Source organism: Epinephelus lanceolatus, chromosome 15 (genome assembly GCF_041903045.1).
Source record: "Epinephelus lanceolatus isolate andai-2023 chromosome 15, ASM4190304v1, whole genome shotgun sequence".
In the NCBI taxonomy this organism is placed as follows: domain Eukaryota; kingdom Metazoa; phylum Chordata; class Actinopteri; order Perciformes; family Serranidae; genus Epinephelus; species Epinephelus lanceolatus.
The window spans coordinates 24,190,872-24,217,793 of NC_135748.1; the positions used below are offsets into that span (position 1 = coordinate 24,190,872).

Here is a 26,922-nt window from a genome sequence, read left to right on the forward strand (position 1 = left end):
CCTGCTACATTGTTCTGATGTGAGTTGCAGAGTGTTGGAGATATCAGCCGTAGAGATGTCTGCCTTCTCTCAAATATAATGGAACTAGATGGCACTCAGCTTGTGGTGCTCAAAGTGCCAAAAAAAACATTTGAAAAACTCCACAGCAATGTCTCTTTCCAGAAATCCTGACCCAGTTACTCAAGATAATCCACAGACCTTGTTGTGAGCAGTTTCATGTAGGAACTATTTTCTCTCTACCGAACTACATTTGCCGTATCATGACAAAGAAGGAAGTGCACGTCCACTGCTTGCTCACATAGCACCACTGAGCTAGCTAACAGTACAGCTCAGCTGAAGAGGACGCCATTGATGTTTGCATCTCCCTCTATCACAAGCCAACACATACTCACTCCGACCTCGTCACATATCAGTGTCTGGTCATGGACTTTCCATGTCCAGATACGACGTGCAAGGTACCCTGGTAGCGTTGGTTGTTGGCGTTCTGGGACACCGTGTCAAGTTCTGCCTGTTACATGCATTGTCTTCTTAAATGTAATGTCTCTTTCAGGATAAACGTACTACGTCAGTACAGCAACGCCAATTGACTTTTTTTCTTTCAACAACAATGTCTGTGGTTTGGTTTAGGCAAAAAAAAGCACGTGGTTGGGTTTCAAAAAAAGAACAGGGTCTGGTTTATAATCTTACGGGACTTGAATACCGCTCTCCTGGGTGAAGGTCGGTGTTTGTTTGACCCATCCACCACCCCTCTCACCTACCTACCCCATTCGGACTTTTGCTGCTTAAACTTGTGGTCTTGTCCCGCCATGTTTCCCTCTGATGCTGCTGGGCGCCATTAAACTAGAACAGCGACTGGCCACGCATCATGTCGACGTTAAAAGACACCTTCGTTGGTTGGTGTCTGACGCTGCAAGTCACTGCCCAAGTGCTGGATTTCAGTGACTACGGAGTGAGACCAGGTTGCACGAGCACAAGCCCCTTGTCCTTGAGTAGATGCACGCCTCTTTCTGCACAGTGATACGATTGGTGGGTGTAGTTTGGTAGAAAGAAAATAGTTCCTACATGAAACTGCTCACAACAAGGACAAGGTGCCATCTACTCAAGGACAAGGGGCTTGTGCTCGTGCAACCTGGTCTCACTCCAACACTCAACAACTCACACCACAACAATCTAGATTAATAAATAGCACTACAGGTAAGAGGAAAAATATGTGGGGGTTTTTTAATGGTAAATTGTCCCTTTAACTTGTTCTCTTTAAAACAAATCTAATCTTGTAATGATCGCACTCCCTCTGCAGCTGAACAGAACCCAGCTCCTCCGATGACAGCCCAGCATCAGGAAGTGGCCATGAACCGGCAGCAGCGATATTTCCGCATTCCTTTCATCCGGCCTGCGGACCAGTACAAAGACCCGCAGAATAAAAAGAAGGGCTGGTGGTACGCCCACTTCGACGGGCCCTGGATAGCCAGGCAGATGGAGCTGCACCCAGACAAACGACCCATTGTGCTGGTCGCAGGTGAGTCGGCAGCTTTTGGTTTTTGTCATATTGTAATGATTATTCAGTTAATCTTTTAGTCAGATGGTTCTTGGCCTTAATCATCTTTCGAGGGTTCCCAATCTTCAGGGACTCATGGTTTAGTCTTTAGTTTTGTCAGAAAATAGTAAAAAAAAAAAAAAAAGATGGCAATGGAAGACTCAAGTGCACAAGTACCTACCTATGTGTCCTTTCAGTAAACCTCTGTCCTCATTCGTCCAACACTCAGGTAAAGACGACATGGAGATGTGCGAGCTGAGTCTGGAGGAGACCGGTCTGACCAGGAAGAGGGGGGCGGAGATCCTGCCCAGGCAGTTTGAAGAAATCTGGGAACGCTGCGACGGAATCCAGTACCTCAAGAAAGCCATTGAGAACAAGCAGGCCCGCCCCACGTACGCCACCGCCATGCTTCAGAGTCTCCTCAAGTGAACCACAGCAGTGAGATAAGCATCCTCGAACATGGAATACACAAGACTCAAGAACATAAACGTACATGTTCAAGGGCAGCGCGGTGTGCCTGCTGTTTGTAGGAGGAAAAGGAAGTAACCAGAGAACGATGCTCGTAGGCACTCAGTTTCATCTCATTTTAAACACCACTTTTTATATCTTTATTTTGCAGTGTAACACCTGATTGGTGTAGCGTTTGTCAGCATTTGTCTTCTATCTATATCTGAATAGAGTATCCCACTGAGAGGCCTTAAACTGCAATAATAAACTGCACTACACCCAGGAAGTCTTAATTGGTGCGTAGCTTATCTAGCTATTAACCTGAAACCTTAATGGTCTGCAATAAATTAGACTGTGACACATGCTTTTAATAGTGTCTAATTATCTTTGTCTTTTAAGTAAAGCTTTATGGCCATGTGGATAATAAGGCTTTAAGTACTGTTCTTCATCTACACTTGATTTGATTAGTAAGAATGAAAGTTTTCACACTCATGCACCTTCAAAGGGACGATAAGAAAACACTTCTCTGTGTCAGTTTTGCTGGAAAACGACTTAAATCATAAATGAGTATCATACACCTAAAAGAAAGTGAACAAATTATATTTATACACATATTTCTATTGTTATATTACGCTCTATTTCAAGTATAGAACTTCAGATTTCTTTTTCAGTCCTCCATCTGCTTCACTTTTGACAAAATAAAGCAACAAATTCAACATGTTCACAACTTTTTCACTCCATATAGTCACAGAATGTATTTTTTAATCCATTTAAAGAAGTGCTGGGTTTATTACCATCTTAGTTTTGTCTTTTTATCCATCCATTATTTTCCTGCTGCATGTACAACTCCTTAAAAAGGGATTTTTTTTTTGTATTGTTGTTTATTTGTTATGTAAGAGGGAAATGTAGACATTAGTTTTCATGTTTGCAGTTTCATGGGTTTGGGGTTGTTTTACAGACAATAATGTAATGTGTGTGTGTGTTGTGTGTTCATGTATCGTTTTAATAAGCTGATTACTTGACTCGTGTGTTGGTTAGATCAGGAGCATCTCGTCGGATGATCATGCAATACCTTTATTTAGGCTCACACTTATTTACCATTCAGTTTCATTGCTCCCTGTTGGATCTGGTTGTATGTCGGCCTTTGCACTGGAACACTGTAGACAATAAATGTATGCCCCCATCCTCCTCCTGGTGCTGTTTCTTGCTGAGTTACTGTAAATAGCTGATGAGTGAGAGTGAGTTATTGCAGCGGGCCGTGTTCTGTAAATGGATCTGACATCCTGACAGTAACAGCAGCTAACAAGATTAGTGTGTAGATTAATTAAACAGCAGAAGCTAATATGCAGCTGATGTCGTCACTGAGCAGAGGCTTCGCTCCCATTAAGTGATCAAGTGGATTAAAACTGACTTCAGGTTCTCTTTTGTCCATGTGTTCTGGATGCTTTCTGCTTTTGTGGCAAATTAACAGTGATGAGTATGAAAAAATTAATGACCCATAAGCAGACCTTGAGTTGACTGCGAACATGTTTTGAAGTTAGGAGCCTCTTCAGTGCACAGTTTAACATTGTTAAGAATTTTTTAGTTATTCCTCTGAACTTACAGTAACAATCAGTAAGTTGATGTGTCCTTGATTTGAATGAAAACACTGCATGTACTTTCATCTCACAAAGTTGGCTGACGTCAGCCTGTAAAGTGGAAATAGAAATAGAGAAGTTTTTTCTTTAACTTATTATGAAGTTAATGATTGCACAGTGTGATGGCTACAGAATAATAATAGATAAACCATCTGCGTTTAGTTTGGTTCCCTATAAGCCTGCTTTCAATATGCAATTCCATCTCCCAGGAAAATGAAGGTAAGATTTACGGCACACAGGACGTGCTTCCAACCATTATGCAACAAAAGCAAGTAGAGGAAAGCGTTTTTGTTTTCTCCAGTAGCTATCAGTAGCTACATAAAGGGGTACAAGGGGAAACCTTTCTAGGGCCAAGCCACTGGAGGGCCCCATGGAGGCCAGCAATAATCATGTTCACCTTAAAATACAAGCATTGATAACCAATTTATAAGGCACACCTGTATTTATATCTGTGCACAATAGCTTCTATGACTTGTTATCATTCTTATCACAACATAAGACGATAGCAATAACACAGGTAGCTTTACTGTCTACTTTTTTTCTGTTTTCTTTTTTAGTGGAAGGTCGTTTTCGCTGGTGCTTTGTTGTAATTTGCTCCATACAATAAAGCGATTCAATCTCCCGCTCACGCCTTTTATCCTTGTAATTGTTATCATCCCTCACACTGGCTGCCAATCAGGGCTTTTGATGTGTCAAACATTTATATTTTCCACGCGTGAATGGTGACAAATAGGTTCCCCGTGAAGGATTTTTTTTTCCATTAAATTAAATTAAGTTACATTTTTAGCTAGATTTTGCATATTTATTAGGAAATGCGTACACACAACATACTGATAAAGTCAATTAAAAAAGTATTCGTAACTTAATGTATAGGCCCAGCTGAATATTTGTTACAAGCCAGCTCTTAGGCTGCAGCAATTCCTGCTAAGGAAGCTAGCTCCCAGCCAGACTGAAAACAAAAGAACTAAAGCCAGAAAGCTAACATTACAGCTAACATTATGAGCCAAGAGGTAGGTTGATATAAGTCAGTGGTTCTCAAATGGTGTGATGCAGCACACTGGTGTGCCATGATGCTGATTCAGGTGTGCCCTGCGATTTTGTGATGACCACACATTATTATTGCAATACTACCTGAGCCTATACAAAAAATATGAATGAATTTTTAATTGACTGTATCAGTATGTTGTGTGCACACATTTCCTATGAAAGGGGCAAGCTCTAGCCAAAAGTGGGATTTAATTTAATCTAAATTAACTTAATTCACTTTAATTTAAAAAACCTTCATGGGGAACCTATTCGTCACTGTTCACATGTGGGAATTATTAATGTGTGACACATCAAAAGCCCTGATTTGCAGCCAGTGTAAGGGATGATAATTACGAGCAGAGAGCTGTGAGTGGGACAATGGATCACTTTATTAAACGGAGCACATTAAGACAAAGCACCAGCAAAGACAACCTACCATCGAAAGAAAACAAAAACTGTCAGTAGACAATATCACCAAAGCTGCCTGTCTTCTTTTTTTCTTATTTTTATTGTCTAATGCTGTGGTAAGAGTGATAACACTGTTACAGAAGCTATTGTGCACAGATATAAATGCACGTGTGCCTTGAGATTTTGGCTTGCCCTTTGGCACATTCACAGGACCTTCTCAGGGTCACTGTCATTGGTGGACAGAACTGCTGGTAGCTGTCACCAGTTACCAAAGAGTATCAATGCACGTTCTTTGCAGATACCATCCTCAGTAGCGAAGCTGGCGCCTGGTGGAACAATTTATGTAGCTGTAGAAAATTAAATGCAGAGTGTCCTGTGTTGTTGGTAGCTACTCCGCTCTGATGAAAACGTTAAGTGCTCCGGTAGCGGCAACAACAAACCAAAAAAAATATCACATTTTTATGCAAAAAGCATTTTATTCTTGCAAAATGTGTAAAAAATCCAAATCTCAAAACACACAATTAGTGGGAAGAGTTGTTTTGAACAGGACCAAGTGATAAATACAGCTCAGCAGGCGATGACTCTACAGACAATATGTCATGACCCAACAGCTTATACATTCATTCTCTTTTTGGGACACAACACTGGTATGGTATATATACAAGTATAACATTACAATATACAACATATTACAGTCTAAAGATACCACAATGTGTATCAATTTGTAAATAATAAATACCTCATTGTGAGGAAAGAACAACCTTTGCCAAGGGTATAAAGGAAATGTTCCTACCATTCAATATATAGAATAAATATTAGGTTCCACGTTCAGACAACCTAAGTCCACCTTACATCCATAGCTCTCTGTCTAACAAGACACTTTGATCACTATGAACACTTAATCTCAACACATAACACCATGTGACTGGTCTACCGTACCTGCGTCAGTACCACAGCATCCCATAAACAGTTAAACAGCATCTTCTGTCTCTGCTACCTCGTGTTTCGCACCGTCTCCCTGTGTCGGCTGCTCCTCACACGAACGAGGTGCCATCAAAGGACTGTTACTTCAAAACATTCGTTATCTGATGCCCTCAGAAGGCAGCATGTTCTGTATTCATTCGGCGGTCGCCACGTCTAGATGAGACAAAGAGGGAGGATGAAAAATAGCTTCAGGGGGAATTATACAATACATGACAGAATGCCCTTGTAACTATATCTACAAGATATTTGCTTTGTATGAATCAATTTACCTAAACTCAAGACAGACTATTTTTCATCAACACTGAGACTTCTCGACATAAAAATCATCCCAAGGTTAATATTTGATCATTTTCCCATCTCTATTTGTTAGATCATGTTAAAACTATCTAGCTCAAACAGTCAACAGTGATTTGGTTTGTGAGAACGTGAGAAATCAGCAATGGCTACGACACGCTCAGGTGTTTTACCTTTGTACACATCATAGAGCTGTAAGACATTTGATGTAAAGGTTACTGTTATTGAATATCAGGAACACTTCAAAGTGAATTTTAAAAGTACGAGGCCTCTGAAGACACCTTTTATGTGGCTGTCCAATCAGTGTCCACGGTGAAGTAGTCAAGTGAAGTAATAAATTCCTCAGTGTGCGATGTATTGACAGAGAAAGCTGCAAAATCTGTTCTTCCTGCATTCAGTGCTGCCATTTGACACCCCCAGATAGCCAGAGAACATGCCCCAGATGCCACTCGAAACCGTTTCTTGTTCTCTTTGCCTGTATAATCAAACTACTGCAGAGTATGTTATTTGTAGTATTTTGGCTGACTCAGATACTCAGCCGAACTTATTTGAACCAGAGTACACGCCAGAAGTAATCCAATGGAGAGCAGCCAGGACTGCAGCTGCCATGCAAGAGGATATGACCAGCGGGAACCCTCCAGAACCTGAGCTGCGGAGAGCAAACACCGACTGGTTTTGCGGTTGCTCAAATTGCCCTCTGATGTAAAAAGAAACTAAATCATTCTGCTGCAATGAATTGGCAGTGTTGTTGGGTGCTGTCACCAACACCGGGAGAACCTGTGTGTGTGTTACTATGCAGGAAAGTTTTACTTCTCACTTGGACATGGGCGGCTGGAGATATTCTTCAGGATCCACACGACAAACTGGACAAGACAATCAAGACCAGCAGGGTGGACAGGACAGATGACTATTGAGTGAGTGTTTATGACACCTATCACTACTGTGAGTTAAGTTGGGCTTTTATTGTGAAGGGTTAAAACTGAAAAAGTAAAGTGGTAATGTGCTGCCCTGGACAATGTGAAAATAAAAAAAGCGTGTTGCCGTCTTTGTTCAAGCTGGTTCAGGCTACAGGAGCCCCTGTGTTTTATATTGTTACCTTTTACACCTCAGCTACACTATGTTTTGTCCAACAAAGTAATACCTATAGGTGTGGAAAATCCAAGCACCCCTCTACCTGTCTCCATCTACCTGCATTAAAAATCCCCAACCACTCCTACTTGCCTCTCTCTTCCTGAATGGGCGGAGCACAATTGAATTGTCTAACTGTGAGTTCCAGTCCCCACACTACCATACTACATAGTATGACAAATTAAGATTTAGTATGTCCCAATACATAGTATGTCAAATGCAGTGTGCCAAAAATACCAGGATGTTCTACTACATCCAGTCACAGTGAATAAGCCAGCATGCTTTTTGGCTATTCTGACCCACAGTCCTCTGGACCGCAGACGATACGTTACATCGACTGAGCCACAAACAGATGACAGCTTAGCAGCTCGCTGACAGCTGATTGACAGCTGTCAGAAGTCGCAGTGATGGATGACAGCACATTCAGGTGACTGATGACCAGTCGATTAATAATGAACGGAATATTGACTGTCTAATTGAATAAAATAACCACAAATATAACCAACAAAAGGGCACAAGTATTAATGTATAGCCTATGTAATTCAACTATCCTGAATATAATATATTAGAATCTACAATGTATGCAGTTATAACATTGCAAAAAAACAATCAGAGCTGTCCAGGTTGATCTCCGTCTGTGGCATTTTGAACAAATGGCATTTTGTTTTATCTCTGCGGTAACGGATAGATGTGCAAGAGGGTCAAAGTTCAAGGTGTAAACTTACGAGACAGCAGTATGTCCTGATTATGCAACAGTACATACTTTTAAAGGGCAGCTGTAGTACATACTCAAAGTAAAAAGTATGCGATTCTGAACGCACCCTGAGTATATGAAATACAAAGCAGCTCAAACTGCCTCAAAATAAAAGAATGACAATGAATGGGAACACCACTGAGCTGATGAAGTCCTTGAACCAGAGTTTTCTAAATTCCTAAATATTCCTCAATAGGCTAGCAGCTCCCGTGCATATATGCACTGCCGGCACGACTCGTGAGCAGTTATGAGAAAGAGAACACAGCTTTCTAGGTCAATATGGCACATAGGAATTCATTGCTATAATTAACCACATTTATCATCAACACTGATTGGACATCCACATAAAAGGTGGCGAGTTTCCCTTTAAGTGAGTTTAAGTTTCCCTTGAACTTTTCCAGTAGGATGTTTTGGGATTTGCGGTACAAGTGTATCTTTGTGTCTTTAACTTTACAAAATCAACAATCAGATGTTACCCTGCGGTCCTCACCTCATTGTGTGGTATACAGTGATGGAAGTCAACCATTTCTGAGACTAACTTTTCTGATCTTGTTGTGTAGAGTTGTCTGGGGATCTGCGGAGACAGAGCAGACAGTGTTTACAGTGTGCTTCATTAATATATTATAGAACCAGAGGCATCGTGAACAAAAGCAGGTAGTATAACCGATATAAGGAGCCGCCAGGAAGAAAGATCTACCACAGGAGATTATACCTACAGCTGCTACTGCAGAGCTCTGAGTTAACATGATACACCTTTGTTAGATTTGGCACAAAACATCTTTAAAGTTGGGGATGGTGTGCACCTCAAAAGTTATAAAAAATGTGTTCTATTGTGTGGATCAAGGCCTCTGAGCAACTACTGAAGGCACCCAAGGACCTTGATCTATGTTTATTACCATTAAAGCCACACTAGACAGTGTTTAAGTCACACTAAAGGATTCATCAGACAGTTTGTGAAGCGTATGAGCGAGGTAAACAAGCCTATTATCTGCAGACAGTTTGTTAGAGCGTATTAGTTTACTGTAGTCGCAGGTTTGAGGTTAGTAGCTTAGTCGTTTGTGCACATACAGCACAGTGTACCTCAATACTCAGATGTATGTTTTCAATTGAGGCAAAATGTTCCTGTTCAGACTGCTGGGATTGGGAAGAAGCAGAACTTGACGGATATGGCAATGTGGACACTTGAGTTAAGACACCGTCATCGTTCTCAAATACGGGGTTCTCCCTCAAAGTATTCTCAAAGGCATAGGGAGCAAGGGTGTGCCTACAATGTAAAGGAGATGAGGCACAAACCTAACATCACAAATCACTGCAAAAGCAACACCCTGAAACAAAAGCAGTTTAAATATTAAGAATAAAAGGACTGGTACTTACACCAAAGTTACAGCCTTTCTGGTCTTTATACATTTCTTGTTAATGAATATCAAGATGCCGATGATGGCACAAACAAAGCAGAGACTTCCCACGAGGCAGGTTATAATTAACGGAGGGTCTACTGGCATTGACACCAGCTCGTTGCAGCGTTCTCCGTGGTAGTGCCAGTATTTACCTACAGGACATCTGGAAGAGAACATATATAGGTTAGAGAGAAGAAGACACAATCAGATGAAACCAATGAAATTATCACTTGTCCATCTGATCATTATCTGTAACCACTTATCCTATCCAGGGTCACAGAGGGGAGTTGGACACTATCCCAGCTGAAATTGGCCGAGAGGCGGGGTACACCCTGGACAGGTCGCCAGACTATCACAGGGCTGACACATAGAGACAGACAACCATTCATGCTTGTCACCAATTAACCTGCATGTCTTTGGACTGTGGGAGGAAGCTGGAGAAAACCCACTCTGACAATAAACACAAATATAGTGAGGAGAAAAACCAAACAGGAGTGAATCTGAGGTTGGCCTTTACTTTCACTTTCACTCAGGCTTGTTCACCACCAGTAAACAATCATCTTGAATAGTATACCTTTAAAGAATGTCCTATATTATGCTAATTTTCAGGTTCATACTTGTATTTAGAGCTTCTACTAGAACACGTTTACATGCTTAAATAGTCAAAAAACATTTTTCTTTTACTGTCTGCCTGAATATACCTGTATCCACCCTCTGTCTGAAACACCTGTCGCCATATGCCCCCCTTCTGAAAAAGCCCAGCCTGCTCTGATTAGTCAGAGTTTCAAGGTCTTATCTTCATTCTTGTTGTGTCTGCACCATCACTGCAGCAAGAGAATTACTGTCACAACACTGTAGCAACACCTTCAACACTTTGTACCTTTATAATAGTATAGCTGTGAAATACGGACTGTTTGCACTTTCCAGTAGATTGAGCATTTTGATACTTTGACAGTATTTACATAGCACCTGTACATTTAAAAAGACATGGAAATCTGACTTTATAGTATGGGACCTTTAATTCTTGTTGGCGTATTCAACATAGAGCCTGCTGCTAAACACCAATAATAATAGTGAGAAACTAATAGATGGTGATAATCCTCTCCACAGCAGTGATACTTGCTTGACGTTTATCTTCTGGGTGTGATAAAATACTTAGAATACAATATTTTTCAGCAGTCAACTTCCAAAACTTGAATGTCCTTGACTGCTTCACTAAGAAAGGGTTTTCATGACAGTCCCTGCTTGTGCATTCAACTGTCCTACAACAAAATAAAAATTGCTGCAGCAATGAAATGAATGAAAAATAATGGCTGCCAAACACAAAGAATGTGTAAAGACTTAAGGTGTGTTAATGTTTTGCAGTAATGCATAGTCTAGTGCATTCTCTAGTTAAAAATGCAAGAACTTCAAACGAGTTAAGGTCTTGCCTTTTGTGCTTTCTTTGATTCGTCAGCTTGTGCGTACCTGCAGGTGGCTCCATGCCCCGGGATTATCTCACACAGGCCTCCATTCATGCAGTAGTCCGGCTGCAGAGCGCAGGTGCTCTGACACGGCAGGCCGTCCACCGTGCTGTAGCCTGGATCACACAGACACTCTGCCTCATCGGTCCAACTGTTCACCACGCAGCGTGAAAATTCGTTGCAAGCCAGGAACTTACAGGGGTCTGCTTGGTCAGCTGAACCCAACAGAGAGGAGAGAGGAGGGGGAAAGAAGAAGAGGAGGAGGAATGGGAAGAGAGGTGTGGATAGAGACCAGAGAGAGGTGATAGCTTATTAGCATTAAAGTGGTGTCCACCTGTCACTCACTGATGCAGAGGGGATATTAAAGGGCATTTTGATTGATGTGTATGATGGTGTCTGCTTTCACTAAGGTGTGTTTAATGAGGTCACATACAGTCGTGAACTCTTCCAAGCATCACATTTAAACTGCACATCACCTACAGACTGAAAAAGACAGCAGAATGGGGACGTGTGGCGCTCTGACCTTGTAGCATGAATAAACATCACTGCAAGAACAGATTTTTTTTTTTCTGCATGAGGCGTCCGCATCCTGTAATCATACAGGACAAGACGGTACGCACAAGGAAGGACATCTCACCTGGCTCCACTTCCAAGGAGCGACTGTCAATCTCGATGTCGAGCCGTTTAGACGCGGCATTGCAGAAGTCTTCGAGCACACAGTGAACGGCCTCAGTGACATTATAAGGTACCGGTTTGTCCAGTTTCATCCTGCTGTTCACCACAACGCTGCCGTTCCTGAAGTTGAGAATTTCCAGCTGCTTGAATCCGGTTAAATTGGATTGTAGATATGGCAGAAGCTTAGGGAAAGGAATAGGAAAGCAAATTAATATTTTTCTAATTTAAAATGTTTATGCAACTACTTTCAGAGGATGTACTGAATGTCCTCATTTAAAATGTCAGTTTTCTGTGCAGTTAGTGATCAGTGAGTGAACATGATGCTCCTGGAAAGCCGCACTCAAGCAAGATTTCATCTTACAAGGTAAAAAAGGGAACTGTTCTCAATCTCACAAGGACAAAGATTCCCCCTCGAATATTTAGGTTAATGAAATGATGTCAGATTCATGCTGGTGTCAAGTCTCAGTAAAGATCTGAGTCCCCCCGAGAAGGAGACCAGGGCGGCAGAGACCACCTTTACCTGTGGTTTTACTTCCACAACGACAAGACTAAGGTTGTCGTCGCACGGCTGATTTTGAATTATTCAGGTCACATTTTACAGTGTGAATGCTATGAATAGTTCAGAATTAAATTTTGATGCAAGCATGAAATCCTGCCATTACTGCGCAGACTGTGTAATTAGATGTAGAACAAAATTAGGGTTAGCTCTATAAGCATTAATATAAGAACACAGAACGTGCTATTTCTAGTTGAGGAAGAGCCCGGGAACACATGAAAAGACTCGCATGACATCAAAGCTATCGCATGTCCAAAATAAATCTATAATATATGCTGTTTAATGAAAGCTTTTATCTCAAGTGCCTAACAGTAACATATGCATGCTATAGAGTGCTGCAGGGATGATGCTTTTTTGTAGGCCGACAGGAAAGCTGGCGATGTCCTGGTTCCTTAGGTAGAAAGCCAATGGTGTTATTCCATTTGATTTTGAAATACTGCAGTCAACAAACAAATGTTTTATTCAGCATGACAATTTTCACAAATAAGCACCACTTTTATGATTTATAGATAGTTTGAAGCATATGCAATCCCAAGAGGTAAAAAGCTAACATTAGGCTTTAAACAAACTACACCACTGTTGCCTGACTTAATGTCGACACCACAAGGCTGTAAAACTGTGCTCTGCATGACGACGTTCTGTAGTCTCATTTAGCCACTTTTTAAAACACCTAATAGCTTCAAAATTCCCAATAGGGGCATTTACTTATGTATTTATGTCTTAAAACGAAATATAAAGGTCTCTTAAGCTTGTGTTAACAGACCTATTTCAGGCAGATAACCAAAAACCCATTTGAAAAACCTATCGTCTTCAATACGACAGAACTGCTAAGTGACAAAATGCTAACTAATTTCCACATTTTAGGACTCATTCCTGCAGCACTCTATATTGTCTAGTCAAGTATCTCTGTATAATCCCACCAACACTGCCCTACAAAACCAAAACACAGCAACTCAATCGCTAATATCAACTAGAATCTTTGACTTCATGACATTTCTTCAATCATATATAAATGATTCTGGCTTTAGCTAAGGCTAGCTGGTGACGTAGCCTTAGCTAAAGCTAATTTAACCAATTTAGCCTGCTTGTTTGCTGTAATTTAAACAACATTTTGAGTTTGTTATACCACATAAATACAGCAGATGCAAAATACAATCATTATGGAGTAAAAATAACTTATCCCGCAAAAAGTTTGTTAGCTTAGTTTAGCAGAATAGCAATAACTGCCATCTCTGCAGCCACTGACTCCAGTGGAATTTTGGATTTGATGTGGTTTAGCAAACTCTAATTTCTATACTCAGATTCTTCATATGGATGTAGAATCCAAAGGCGATGGGACAAGATTTTGGTTTCCGTTTGTAGTCCAAGTAGCATTTTCCAATTACGTTTGAATGGCGGGTAAAAAGTCCACGTAGTGAGGCAGAACGCATTGGCTGAACTGCAATCTTGGAACCCATCAGCTATGTCCAACAACAAGTTACCTTTATATGAGCTTTTCTTTTAAAACTATCTTAATACACAGATATCTGTTTTAGGGCTGCATCGATTAGTCGACTAATCGACTATTAAAATAATCAGTGACTATTTTAGTAGTCGACTAATCGGTTTGAGTCATTTTTCATGGAAAAGTACAATAAAAGTACCCCAAAATACTCTTATTGCAGCTTCTTACGTTCAGATATTGGCAGCTTTACAAACTCTCCCATGACGGTGAACTAAAACCCTTTGGCGTGAGTACAAAACAAGACATTAGATGACATAATTTTGGGGTTTGGGAGACCGACATTTTTCAACATTTTAACACATTTTTTGATAAAATGATTAGTCTACTAATCAAAGAAATAATTGACAGATTAGTCGACAATGAAAATAATCGTTAGTTGCAGCCCTTATCTGTTTACAGAGATTAGTCAAAATGACTGTCTCATGCAAGAGGAAGCACTGGTTGGATATCCACTGGCTACACCGGATCTGCCCCTCACCGCCAGAGGCTCAGCATTGTCAGACAGATAGCTGACAGGTTCTGAGATTGAGCAAACTCTACCTTAAAATCATATATTAAATGTATTAACTTACAACTTGTATCTGTCACACAGTTTGCCTTCTGCCTTACAATACACAGCATCACCAACTCCTGATTAAAAAAAAACATCAGTGCAGTAAAATCAAATCTACGCAGCCATATCTTAACTCATATCTAACAATTTCCAAATTGTTGCACTGAAAGATATTCCCACAGACTCAGACCTGCAGCTCAGATAACCCAGAAACCAATCTTTTAAGACTGTGGCCTCAGACTGATGACTGTGGTGATATTTAGGCGGGGAGGAAGTCAACCAGCTCAAGTAATGGACCTGCATCAATGTTCATCGATCTGAACCACTCTCCTTCCAGCCATTTCACGTTCACTATAGGCGAAGCGAACGTCAAACAGCCGCAGTGTGAGAGGGAGAGATTACGATGCTTTAGCTGGCCTGGCTGCCGAGCGGGAGATAAGAGGCCTTAAGGAGCTCTGCTCTGATCGGGTTACTTCACTTATCACTGGCCGACAGTTTACCGGGGGCTAGTTCCCTGTAGCTAATAGTCTCTGAGAAAGAACGAGAGGGTCCGACATCCTGAACAAATGGGCGACAGCCTGCAGTACAACTGGACATACAGCTTGCTGCTTGGTCGTCCATTTGTCTCAATGCAAAGTGTCAAGTATTACATCTACACTGTAGATTAGATACCAATCTGTTGCTCTGTTGCCTTCCACACAAGGTCAAAGCCGAGTTCTTTCACAACAAACCTCAGTGCAGTCTGTATTGTGGACTAAGGACAATAATGTAGATTCCTTTGTCGCCTAAGAAATGTAGACAGCATAACACAAACACAACCATAAAGTCTTTGGCACGATCACATAGGCTTCTCTGAGGTTACACATGTATCTACTGGTTCTTGTTTTGGAAAACCTCATCCCTTCTCTGATGTCAAAAAAAAAAAAAAAAAAAAAAAAGAACAGTCACAAGGAATATTATGCCGCCATTTTTTTATGATTTACTGTGGCAAATAAAGTCATTCCAACCTCCATGTCCAATTTTATTGGTTGCTTCACAAACCAGTAGGTACAGGAGTAATGGGGGCAAACTAATGGTCCATATATATGCATACATATATATGAGAGATAGTAAATGTACAGTATCACAAATGGGGTCCAATATCCAGCAGAGCATTACACTGTGTCCATTTAAATGGGCTGCAGAATATGTATTATGTGACATTTTTTTCATTGACGTTCCTGGTACTGCTCAGTGATCTATAAACCTCAGACCAGTTTGAAATATTTGCTTCAAAGTGCCCCTCAGTGCCTAAATAGCCCATTTAAAAGGAAGATACAGTATGTTGACTATTCCTAATGGGGTACTGAGAACAGAGAGTATACGGTAAATACTTACCAGTTCAAACGTCTGACCACATTAGTTTTGCCAGGAAGCTAAATACATCGATTAATGAGGAAAGCTGCAGTAACCACAGTTTGGGCAACCATTAAAGATTGGAGATGGAGTGATAGTTTCATTATTGTTTTGGACATTTGCTCATAATATGTATCTCTGGGTGTATGTATCCCTAATACTTCATATCCCTGACCCAGTGCGGACATTGATTGTTTTTATTTATGCCAAGAAAACTAATTGGAAACTTGAAGGTCCAGTGTGTAGGATTTAAGGGGATATATTGACTTAGGTGCAGCATAATATAATAGGTTTGTTTTCTTTAGTGTATAATCACCTGAAATAAGAATAGCTGCGTTTTTGTTACCTTAGATAAGCCATTTATATCTACAAAGGGAGTGTCTCCTTGTCCATGTAGTCTGCCATGTTTCACCGCCATGTTAGTACAACATATTCTCACTCCGACCTCGTCACATATCAGCGTTTGGTCATGGACTCTCCACATCCAGATAAGACGTGCAAGGTACCCTGGGTGCGTTGGTTTTTGACGTTCTTGGACGCCGTGTCAAGTTCTGCCTGTTACATGCTTTGTCTTCTTTCAAGATACACTTCCGTTTTCACAGGAAATTTAATGTTTACATACAGTCTCTTTCAAAATAAACTCACTACGTCAGTACAACAGCACAAATTGACCCCCCCCCCCCCCCCCCCCCCCCCCCCCAATGTGGTTGGGTTTAGGCAAAAAAATACACATGGCTAGGTTTTGGGAAAAAGAACAGGGTTTGGCTTGATAATCTTACGAGACGCAACACCGCTCACCCAGGTGAAAGCCTGTTGGTTGTTGGACCCATCCATCACCACTCCCACCCGCCCTACTCCAACATTTGCCACCCTGATGCTGCCGAAACTATGACGTCAACCGGCTGCCAACGTTTAAGGACAGCATTTTCGTCAGTGTCTGACACCACAAGTCACTGCCCAAGCGCCAGATTTCAACGATTTCAGAGTGAGACTAGGTTGGTTTCTACAGTAGCCTGGACAAACGAAATACTGGCTCTAGATATGGCCATTCATATTTTTGCGTCAGCCACTGTAGTAAGCAGCCTCTCCGAGCTGAACAGCATAGAAGAATAAGTGGTTTTTAGCATGAAACTGCCTTATTCAGTGTTTTTACTGGCAGGAGATTTTATCAATATTGTCTTTTTCTCTAAACCACAGTGAGCTCGTCAGAAATCTGGGTGTTAATATTGATACCAATCTTAACTTTGCATCAGGACAATTACTAAGTCAGCTTCCTACCACTCTGAAAAACTGGTCCATGCATTCATCTCCAGCAGATTGGATTACTGTAATGCCCTTTCTTGCTGGACTTCCCAAAAAGACAATAGGCAGGCTCCAGCTAATTCAGAATGCTGCAGTGAGAGTCCTAACTGAGACAAAGAAAATAGAGCACATTACACCTATACTGAAAACACTCCACTGGCTATGGGTACAGCACAAAATCGAATGCTTGTTTACAAGGCCTTAAATGGTATGGCTCCTTAATATATTTCTGACTTGTCCACTAGCTATAGCTCAACCAGATCCCCCAGATCATCAAGCATGTGTCTCCTGAATGTATCTCTCTTAAATCTAAATCAGGCAAAGGTGCATTTAGTCATTATGATGCTGTTTTCTGATAGAAACTGCCTGATAACCTGAGATCTGCTATGACTGTATCATCCATTAAAAGCAGTCTGTGTGTGTGTGTGTGTGTGCGTGTATACATGTGCCTTCATGTGCGCCTGTAGTCCATCTCTGAGTGCTAACTGTATTGTGTGTATAAGTGTGTGCACTGTGAGGTTTGCTGAATGGTTATGTGGAGTATTTTATATGTTTTCTATCTAATTGTTCAATGTTTTCTATGCTTTACCTTTGCATTAAATGTGCTGCAGTACAAATAAAATTGACTCGACTTTTACTGGCTTAACTCACTGGGTCTATTTGTTTTAAAAAGAAAGAGACCTCTGCAGATAATACGGCTCCCGGCAAAAACCTGAAAGGATTCTGACCAGGAGAAGTTTCGGCTGGTTGCAATCTGCAAAGGTGCATTTAGTCACTATGATGCTGCAGTCTGCAATCTTTACAGCTAGATGCCACTAAATTCCCTTAAATCTTACACACTGGACTTTTAAAGCTTAATTGAGAAAATTGCAGAATAAAAACAGATCAAATTCACAACACAAATCATCAAAACCTCTACTTTTTACACTGTTACTGTAATAAATATGTGAAAATGAATGAGAAACACATTAACTATTTATCTGAACCCAAGAGGCTTTATCATCAAAAAACTGAGCCAACCCAGAGTAGCTGTGTAACTTCACATTCCCTCTGCTTCTTGGCATTGCAGCAAACACACAATCCAATTTGTATCAATGCACCTCCTCAGTTTGAGGCTGAGGCCTTTACATAACACAGAGCGCAGGGCACAAGCCTAAAAATATGTCCCGCCGTCAACCTCAGGGTAAGCCTTGAAACTAAATAGGGCAGTCAAGTGATGCTTCTTGCATTGATGTACGCTAATAAGGTGGTTTTAGGAGACACAATAGAAATTTAGAAATGTAGTAAAATGGAACAGAAGGAAACACTCCAGCATTAATTAAGAAAACATGAATTTACACACAAATGCTCCAAAACAACCTCGACCAATCTGTGAGCTATTTTATTTCATCGTCTTGTCGCCTACAGTTGTACAAATACTATCTATAACTCCAGATAGCCAATACAGTAATACTGCTGCACCATACAGATGTAACCTGACTGATGTCGCACTAAGCAGATTGGACCCATTAATAGCACTGTGTGTGTGTGTGGTGCTGGAACTGACCAGAATTACTTAAAGCTTCTTACCACAAGTCACAAACCTCTGAGTCCTACAGTGACTAAGGCAGACCCAGGTCTCATGATTCAGACTACCCTGGGCTAGTTTGCTCTCTACCATGTACAAAAGCAATACAGTTTAAGCAACACAAAATGCATAAAGCTGCATTACTAAGCCTATTATCACATTATTGTGCTCCCCATTAATTCATTTATTCATTCACTCACTCTGCAGGTTTATCTTTAAGGCTTCAAAACATGCACGAACACACTAGTAAGTGTTGTAACACACATGTGAGCAACACATGTACAAAAATATATTCTGGATTTTGTTGGTCAGAAACTAACTAGCCTGACTAGACAGACACGTAAACACAAACTTTTAGACTCACAACAGACAGATAATGAGTGTATGCTACATCAGAATACAAAGCAACTTCAACAAGCAGCAGTATATCACACCATAGAGCTTGTCTATACAAACAAAAGACAACAGATGTTTTGCTTACAATGCCCTTCTTTAAAGGAATAGTTTGACATTTTGGGGAAACATGCTCATTTGCTTTCTTGCCAAGAGTTAGATGAGAAGATTGATACCACTCTCATGTCTGTCCACTTAAAGTACTTTTCAACCTGGACCCTTTCCCCCCATGTTTTGTGCCTCAGTGACCAATGGAGACAACTAGTTTTGAAACTGGTCCAGTATTGAGAGAGTGCTGCAGCTGCAGTGGCGAAACAGGCTGCAATGTAACCACCCGGGGCATTTGTGCACCATCAATTTACATCCACTACAAGTGCTTGTTTTGCCACCGACATGCTCAGACCTTTATTAAAACGATACATCTGACAACATTATGAAAAGTACACTACAAGGAAATTAAGCTTTTTCTTTATCTATCGCTTGATGTGGTCTGTTTGTTGTTTGAGAGGCAACTTGTTGCGGGAAGTTAACAGTGAAAAAGATAGTGAGAGTTGGAGAGAGGAGTGTCAGGAAGAACTTGTCATTGCTGAATACTTGGCTGATTTTGACCATGTGAAAAAATCTACAAGATGTCGAAGCGATATTTCTGCTTGAGTGAAACTTGGTTATACACACCAACAAACAGATCAGATCAGCAAAAGGTAAAGACAAACATTTCAGTTCCCTGAAGGATCCCTTCCATAATGTTGTCAGACACTTAAATTAACAATCTGAGCAAGTCAGTGGCAAAAACAAGCAGTGGATGTACATTGATGTTGCACTATTGCCCTGAATGGTAAAATTGCAGCCTCTTGCTCAATACACAAATTTTAAACATTTTTGGTTTCATTAGTCACTGAGACACAAAAACATGGGGAAATAGGGTCTATGCCGTACCCTCCGCTTTAGCCTGACATACACCTCCCCAGAAATATAACTACAAGTTGCAGTGACGCAGACCTCTTGCCTATTCTTGTATGCTGGAAACCATTTCCCTCAGTGGAAAGGAACCTTTTATTTACTTTATTTTAAAAGATAAGAAACAATAAATTGTGAAGATAGTTAAGCCTCCACAAAACAGCATTTTAAGTCCTGTGTGTGATTTATCCTGGCTTCATATGAGTAGAGGAAATCTCCGCTCATCGCTAGGCTAATTTATACAATGTAAAATGCCATAGGCTTGTGCTAATAATGCTAGCATGTTGTATTTGTGAGGAAAATGTGTCCAGCAAAAGACAAGTGTTTGTCTGTGAATGCTGAGAGTTATAGTGAAGCTGACTTGTGTGCTTGTGTTTAAGCCATGTTTAATGTATGTTTTGAATCAACTAAACTTTACAGCACTTCACACAAACTCCGCCGCTGATTAGTGTTTTGGAGGTGTAACTGCAGAGTGACACAGACACACCACCTCACAAGTGTAAATGCTCACAACGGCGTAGGCCACGTGCATAGGCTACGGCGTAGGCTCTGCATAGAGCTGACCCAGAAGTATAAATCCCAATTAAGGCTACAGCCAGCAGCCAGCTAGCTTAGCTTAGCATTAAGACTGGAAACAGGGGGAAACAGCCAGCCTGGCTCTGTCCAAAGGTGACAAAACAGACTTCCAAAAAGCAAAGAATTCCAATTTGTGATTTCATAGGGGGTTATGAGGCAGACTATTTCTTGGCTGTCTTGCTCTCGCTGTTAAGTCTGGCAACCAGCTGTGACACTATCAAGGACCACAAAGAGCATTAGATGTGCAGGTAATGAGATTTTGTTACCTTTGGACAGAGCCATACTAGTTGTCTCCTCTTTTCTCCAGTCTTTATGCTAAGCTAACCAGCTGTTGGCTCCAACTATGTATTGAAGGGACAGATATGAGAGAGATGTCAATATAAGGGCTGCAAAAAACTAAGAAAAAAAAAATGATGATATGACTTTGCCGTGGTCTGTACCAAAGAAACGTGTTCCCTTACATCTAGAATATGATTTGTAGGCCAGAGCATCTCCGTAGCACCACAATGCTTCATTTATAATGGTATGTTGTGACACATTTTATCTTGCAACTCCTCTGACTGAATATTGTATTTCGCCATATTGCAATTTCAATAATATTTTGATAACTGTGCAGCCCTTACCTATATTCTCATCTGCACTACCTCACTGTTTTGCATGTTTACCTCTTTGGAATTCCACTTAATAGCAATTTTACAGCCCATAATTGGGACAAATCACTTGCAGACATAAACTGTACAAAATGAGGAGCTGAAATACAAGTCAAACAGAATCTCAACAATCCTTGAAAAAGCCAAAACTTTAGTACAAATCAAAAAATTAAGGCAAAACACACAAAACCAAGCTCGCCAACATTACAACCAGACTCAGATAAAACCAACAGACATGAGCAGCTGCAGCAGGAAGGTCTAGTGTCTAATTTAAGGACAAAGCAAAGCTAAAAACTAAAGCTGAGTACTTCAGAAATGTTAGGTGCTTTCAGATTGTTAGATACTGCATTTCGAAAAGGTTAGTTAAGAAATAGAAAGGTCATGCTCTCTCTGAGGCATTGGACATGTAGTTCCAATATGGAAAAAAAAATACCGGTATGGAGGCTAAAGTCTTCTGTCTCCCAGGCCCAGATTTACTGGAAGCTCCAGGGTTTGGCGAGTTTCTGGACCCAGAGTGCTGTGTCTAAGTGAAACAGAGTTATTTCTTTATATTGTTGACACAATGGCTCCTCTGAAATTACAGCATCAGCATACTGCAGATTTGATCAAGAATTTGGCGACTGATTAAAGCCTTATCACACTTTATAACACTTTAATAAAAAAATAAAATTTGTTGAAGAAAAATATATCTTTATCATAATTTACTGTTAATTTTAACATTAAAAAATGTGAGGACAAGGCTTCAAGTGCATCCTCACTTGCCCAGGACAAAAAAATTTAGATTAAGCACGAACTTAGGGCTACTGCAAAATGTTTTCACGCTTACTAAAACATCATCTAACACCACAACAGCATATATTGCACAGATGTACTTCTATCACACATTTCAGCTCAGACTACGAAAGCAAATATGAGAAAGAAGCATGCAAAAGCATGATATCCAGCACAAAAGCTTGTGTACCTACCAGCTCAAGAAAGGTATTCTCCAGTGATTTATACTCTGGGGAGCTCTTGTTGAACAGGTCATCAGAAAACATCATGTTAGTGACCCTCAAGCTAAAGAAAACCACTAACTCTTTGCCCTTATCCACTGCGGTCATCAGAGGGGTGCTGGCTTGTCTCATGGCCGGTGCAGCCGTGGATTCATACGGACGTTCGTCAGACTCTGAGGGGAATCCACTCCCGCTGTCTTCTTCCAGAGGTTCAATCATTTCCACACTGGTCCTGTTCTGACTTAACCCTACATCCTCTTGTATGTTGTAGTTCTCAGGAGGCAAGGGTGTTGAGACCGGCGGAACTCCACTGTGCCCTCCACTAGACTCGTCTCCATCCTCGGGGGCTTCGCCACTCTCTGCAGGGGATGGCAAAGGCTCCACATCTGTTTCTGGTTCAATGCCTTGGACGACATCCTCATGAGATGATGGTGTGGTGATGGCTTCTGCTGCTTCTACAACAGATATCTCAGTAACAATGGGATCTGTAGACTCTGGCAGGTCCAAGTTAACCTCAGCAGGTGCATCAGTAATGACTTCTTCTGGTTGGGAGTCTGGAGTTTCTAAGGGAAGGTCCTCATTCTGTTGCTCTGGAAGCTCCTCAGTGATCCCATCAGCTGGTTCAGGTTCTTGTAAAAAAAATGTATATCAAAAAAGGCATGTTAGGACTAGACAGATAGAGTTATTTTGTGTATAAAATAATTAATTATACAGGTACAGTAATTGTTATATAAAGGCATTGCAGGCAGGACACTCAAGCACGAAAAGTTTAGGAGTTTGAACATTTTTCCAAAAGTCACATAAGATTGGGCCTCATTTGACAACTGAAAACATTTCTTCTAAAACCTACTTCTGCATTTTTCACAAAGATTCACCAATGTTTTCTTATTTGGGATTTCCTCTTAGGCAATAACAAAATCTCTGATTCTTACTCATACTCACTGCCAACCTCCTCAACCCCCCCAGGACCAGACTCCGCACCATGGGAGACCGGGCCTTCTGCTTGGCCGCTCCCAGACTGTGGAAGGCACTCCCTGACCACCTGAGAGCACCGCAGACTGTGGACACTTTTAAACGCAACTTAAAGACTTACCTTTTTACTAAAGCATTTTTATGTATTTTATCATGTTGTCTGTTTTTAACTCTTAGCATAGCATATCTGCACTGCCTTCTGTAGCACTTTGAGATTTGTTTTTTATGTAAAGTGCATTACAAATAAAATGTATTATTATTATTTATTGTGGCACGTCCCAGTGTCTGACAGCACAGTAAAATACTGTGTATGTGTTGCGCATCATTTTATACACATGTCCCTCATATTCAGCTTGACAAGCCTGATACATACAAGAGTTAACGCTGAAGTTCTGCAGGTTTGAACAAAGTTTGGCAGCACAGTATGAGTTTGTAATGACTCGACCACAAGCAGGCCGCTGTTTGTTAATGGGTTTTAATATGGTGTATTGCCTCAGCAGGGAGCATCTCCATGCACAAAACCAAACCACCAAGTCTAATTTCCATTTCCTATGAGAGGTGAGTGTTCCGTGCTGATAAGTATTAGTAAAAGAAAAAAAAAATGGGTCACTTTTTATTGGACAGTCCAGTGCTGATATTTACTATCAAGTGACTTTAATGTGTCACTAGGACGACTCTAGAGTTTCATGTGACATTTGTGATAAAATTAGGTTGAACATTTATTACCCAGTTGAAGTTACTCTCAGGGTCAGGGTTAATATTAGAAATGGGACTAATATTAAATAATGTGTAGACATACAGGGGAAAAAAGGGGGAAAACTTTTTCACCATCCAGTAATTGTGGATCAATACTAGACTAATCAGATAAAGGGATGTTAAATTATAATAAAAATAAAATGAAGCACAGTTTAAGTTCAATCAGTAAGATTCATTTAATGCTTAATTGTTTTTCATATACTTTCCTCCACTCTCATCTTTCTTTCTTTTATCCAATTACTTTTAGATATTATGTAATTTCTTTGGTATCATCCCCTCAAATAATATTAAAATGTATTTCTCTAGGGGATGTGTTCCTTTTATAAACCTTAATCAGCTGTTCCCGTCTCTTGAGTCTTTAGACCATAAAAGCATCCTCCCACTGCTTTCCCACCATCAATCTAATCAAGACTCAGAAACCAGAACACGATGGCAAAGTGTGGGTTAAGTTGTGGTTCGATCCTGTTTTCTGTCAATACCTCTAAATGGAGTCCGAACCTCAATCTAAAGTTTAGCTGCTCAATAAAGCTTTGAATTGTTGAACTTGTGTCTCTTGATTGAACTTCAACATACTGCTTTACAAAAAAGATTCAACCTGAAGTAGCCTTACCGTCTGTCACCTGTTCTTCAGGTTCAGGTTCAGCCTCACCTCCGGCATCAGGCTCAGTCTGTGGTATCTCCTCCACCTCTGGCTCTGCTTCCTCTTCCGGCTCTTCTGTTTCTGGCGTTAAAATGCCACTGGGCTCCTCAGCAGTACCTTCTGTGGATTCCTCCTCTACTGCTGACATTACAGGAGTCTCATCAGTGACAGCAGAGGTGCTTTCTGGGAGGATGTTTGGGATGAAAGGCACAAAGGTGTGTGTTTCTGGTTCGATTGTATAAGCCTCCAAAGAGTTTTCTATCACCGGCACAGTGGGGAAGAAACTGTGGATAGGAGTGCTGTCCGCTGTCGGCATCTGTGTGGTGTCGTCCTCAGATATGTCCTCAGCAGGGTTCATGCCGAGCTCCGCAACTGGATAAACTGTGGTGACTGAAAAGGAAGAGTTAAAAAATTCATACAGCTTTTAAACCTGAATCTAAGGACTAAAATACTATTATTCAGTGATATTATGCTCACCAGCCTCAAAGCTGAGCGTCTTTATGTCCAGCGGTAGCGACGGCTCCTGTTTTAAGGCCTTTACGATGATGTGCTTCAGTTTAGGAGCATTCACATCCTCGTCTGTCTCGAGACCCTCAGGGTCATCGCTGAGCTCTGTTTCTCCATTAAAAACCACGGCGTAACGCACGGACACATCCTCTGAGCTGATCAACACAACAAGTCATGTCAGAAACCCTCATAACAGACAGACCTCACTGATAATGGATGTCAGCTGAGGCAGACATTTCTAAGTCATATCCCAGAAGAGGATATTTTAGGGAATGTTACAGTTTCTCTTGAGACTTGAGGAATTAAACACTTCAATTAAAGTCACTTCAGAGGAAAGTATAAGAAATTTATGTTTTGAGTCTCTTGTCTTATCTACTGTGTTGTTTTGTCAGAATCAATCATCATTACAAAGAACAATTACAATGAACTTACCGAAATCCTAGAATACGAATCTCTTTGAATCCTGGAACTTTTTCAAACACATGAAGCATCTGAAGAAAAGAAAAACAGGAGTGTGTAAGAAACATGAACAGTCATGTCTTCAGTCATTCTGCTTTGCCTTATTGGGCTTTGCTGTTCAGTAAAAAAACATGTATCTCTGTATTAAGTTATTTTACAACTGAGGGATTTGCTGCATTGTACACTACAGCTGCAAAGATTGCTCAACTTATTAATTAATAATCGAAATAACATTTATCGCAACTATTTTAAGCAAAAATGGCAAACATTCCCAGGCTCCAGTGTTCTCTAATGTGTGAATCTGTATGTTTTTCTTTGTCATACATGACAGCAAAGTAAAAATCTTTGGGTTTTGAACTGCTGATTAGACAAAACAAGCCATTTTAAAACATCACCTTGGACTTTAGAAAAATTGTGCCAGGTATTCTCCAGTATTAGTTGCACGACATGTGCTACTGTAAAGGCTCAGTATAGACCTTTTTCACCGCAGACATTTTGACCTTCCATTGTTGGAAAAGCACAGGTGTTGCTAATGACATTAACGGTGGCTCTGTTCTCAGTGAGCATGCATGCACAATACCAGGACCCTGAAATCAAAGCAGCTAAATGGAATTCAGCTATTGATAATTTCATTGTGTACACCTGTGCTTCCTACTGTAACATGTCCAAATGTCTTCCATGAAAAAGGCCTACTAGGGCTTAAGGCATGACATAGAGGCAGATGGGTAATATTCAGGTTTGCTGTGTCTGAAATTTAAAAAAAAAAAAGTGTTTGTCGATAGGTAATTAATCTGAAAAGGAAAACTAGGCAGAAGGGGAAAGCCAGGCAGGCAAGCATAAATTTAAAGATGCAGACATATGGCCGTAACAAGCAGAAAGTGAGGAGAAGTGGCCAGTGTATGTGCCAGGGAGCTGATTAGGGGATTGGGAACAGGTGTGGAGATCAGATGACAGCTAAAGGTGGAAACACTGCAGGGCAGGGTGGAAGCAGGCTCTGAAATGACAGGAAGAATTAGTGACTGGCAAACTGACAACAGGTAAAGAAATGCACAAGTGATATTAAGGATTGTCAGTCGTGGTAACCATAACAGTTACTGTACATGTGCATGTCTAAACAGGTGTTAAATAGTGCAATTACTTTAATTATATGTGCACGCTTGATACTAAAGTTTTAAGATTTGCATTAGTTGAGCGTTGCTGTGACAATGTTAAAAAAAAACACATCAGAGCATAGCTGTAAATTTCACCTTTCAATTCTTAGAAACAACATTTAGTTCTTTAAAAAAATAAATGACATACTGGTTTCACAGCAGCAAAAGTCACTCTTAAGTGCAGTGTTGAGAGCCTCAGTCAATGCCTTCTTAGTCAGAGATAATCTATATGATTAGATCTTACT

General features: G+C 40.7%; 2 protein-coding genes across 4 annotated transcripts in view; one reads left to right on the top strand and one right to left on the bottom strand.

Moving 5' to 3' along the window:
* The window catches only part of myo6b (myosin VIb), a 61,209-nt gene extending 58,040 nt beyond the window's left edge, over positions 1-3,169 (top strand). For both annotated transcript variants that reach the window (XM_078175075.1, XM_078175076.1), the window contains 2 exons: positions 1,298-1,516; positions 1,764-3,169. In XM_078175075.1, coding sequence (XP_078031201.1) covers positions 1,298-1,516; positions 1,764-1,963 — 419 coding nt within the window. In that variant the 3' untranslated portion in view covers positions 1,964-3,169. The remainder of the gene's footprint in view (positions 1-1,297; positions 1,517-1,763) is intronic.
* Positions 3,170-5,508: 2,339 nt separating this feature from the next.
* Positions 5,509-26,922, bottom strand: part of impg1b (interphotoreceptor matrix proteoglycan 1b) — a 32,141-nt gene continuing 10,727 nt past the window's right edge. Inside the window, exons 8-18 of one of the 2 annotated variants that reach the window (XM_033641842.2) lie at positions 25,500-25,558; positions 25,038-25,222; positions 24,531-24,950; positions 22,166-22,821; positions 21,634-21,723; positions 11,710-11,929; positions 11,077-11,287; positions 9,587-9,772; positions 9,293-9,476; positions 8,703-8,786; positions 5,509-6,189 (exon numbers count right to left, since the gene is read on the bottom strand). In XM_033641842.2, coding sequence (XP_033497733.1) covers positions 6,106-6,189; positions 8,703-8,786; positions 9,293-9,476; positions 9,587-9,772; positions 11,077-11,287; positions 11,710-11,929; positions 21,634-21,723; positions 22,166-22,821; positions 24,531-24,950; positions 25,038-25,222; positions 25,500-25,558 — 2,379 coding nt within the window. In that variant the 3' untranslated portion in view covers positions 5,509-6,105. The remainder of the gene's footprint in view (positions 6,190-8,702; positions 8,787-9,292; positions 9,477-9,586; positions 9,773-11,076; positions 11,288-11,709; positions 11,930-21,633; positions 21,724-22,165; positions 22,822-24,530; positions 24,951-25,037; positions 25,223-25,499; positions 25,559-26,922) is intronic. The other variant, XM_078175077.1, reaches the window with a different exon arrangement.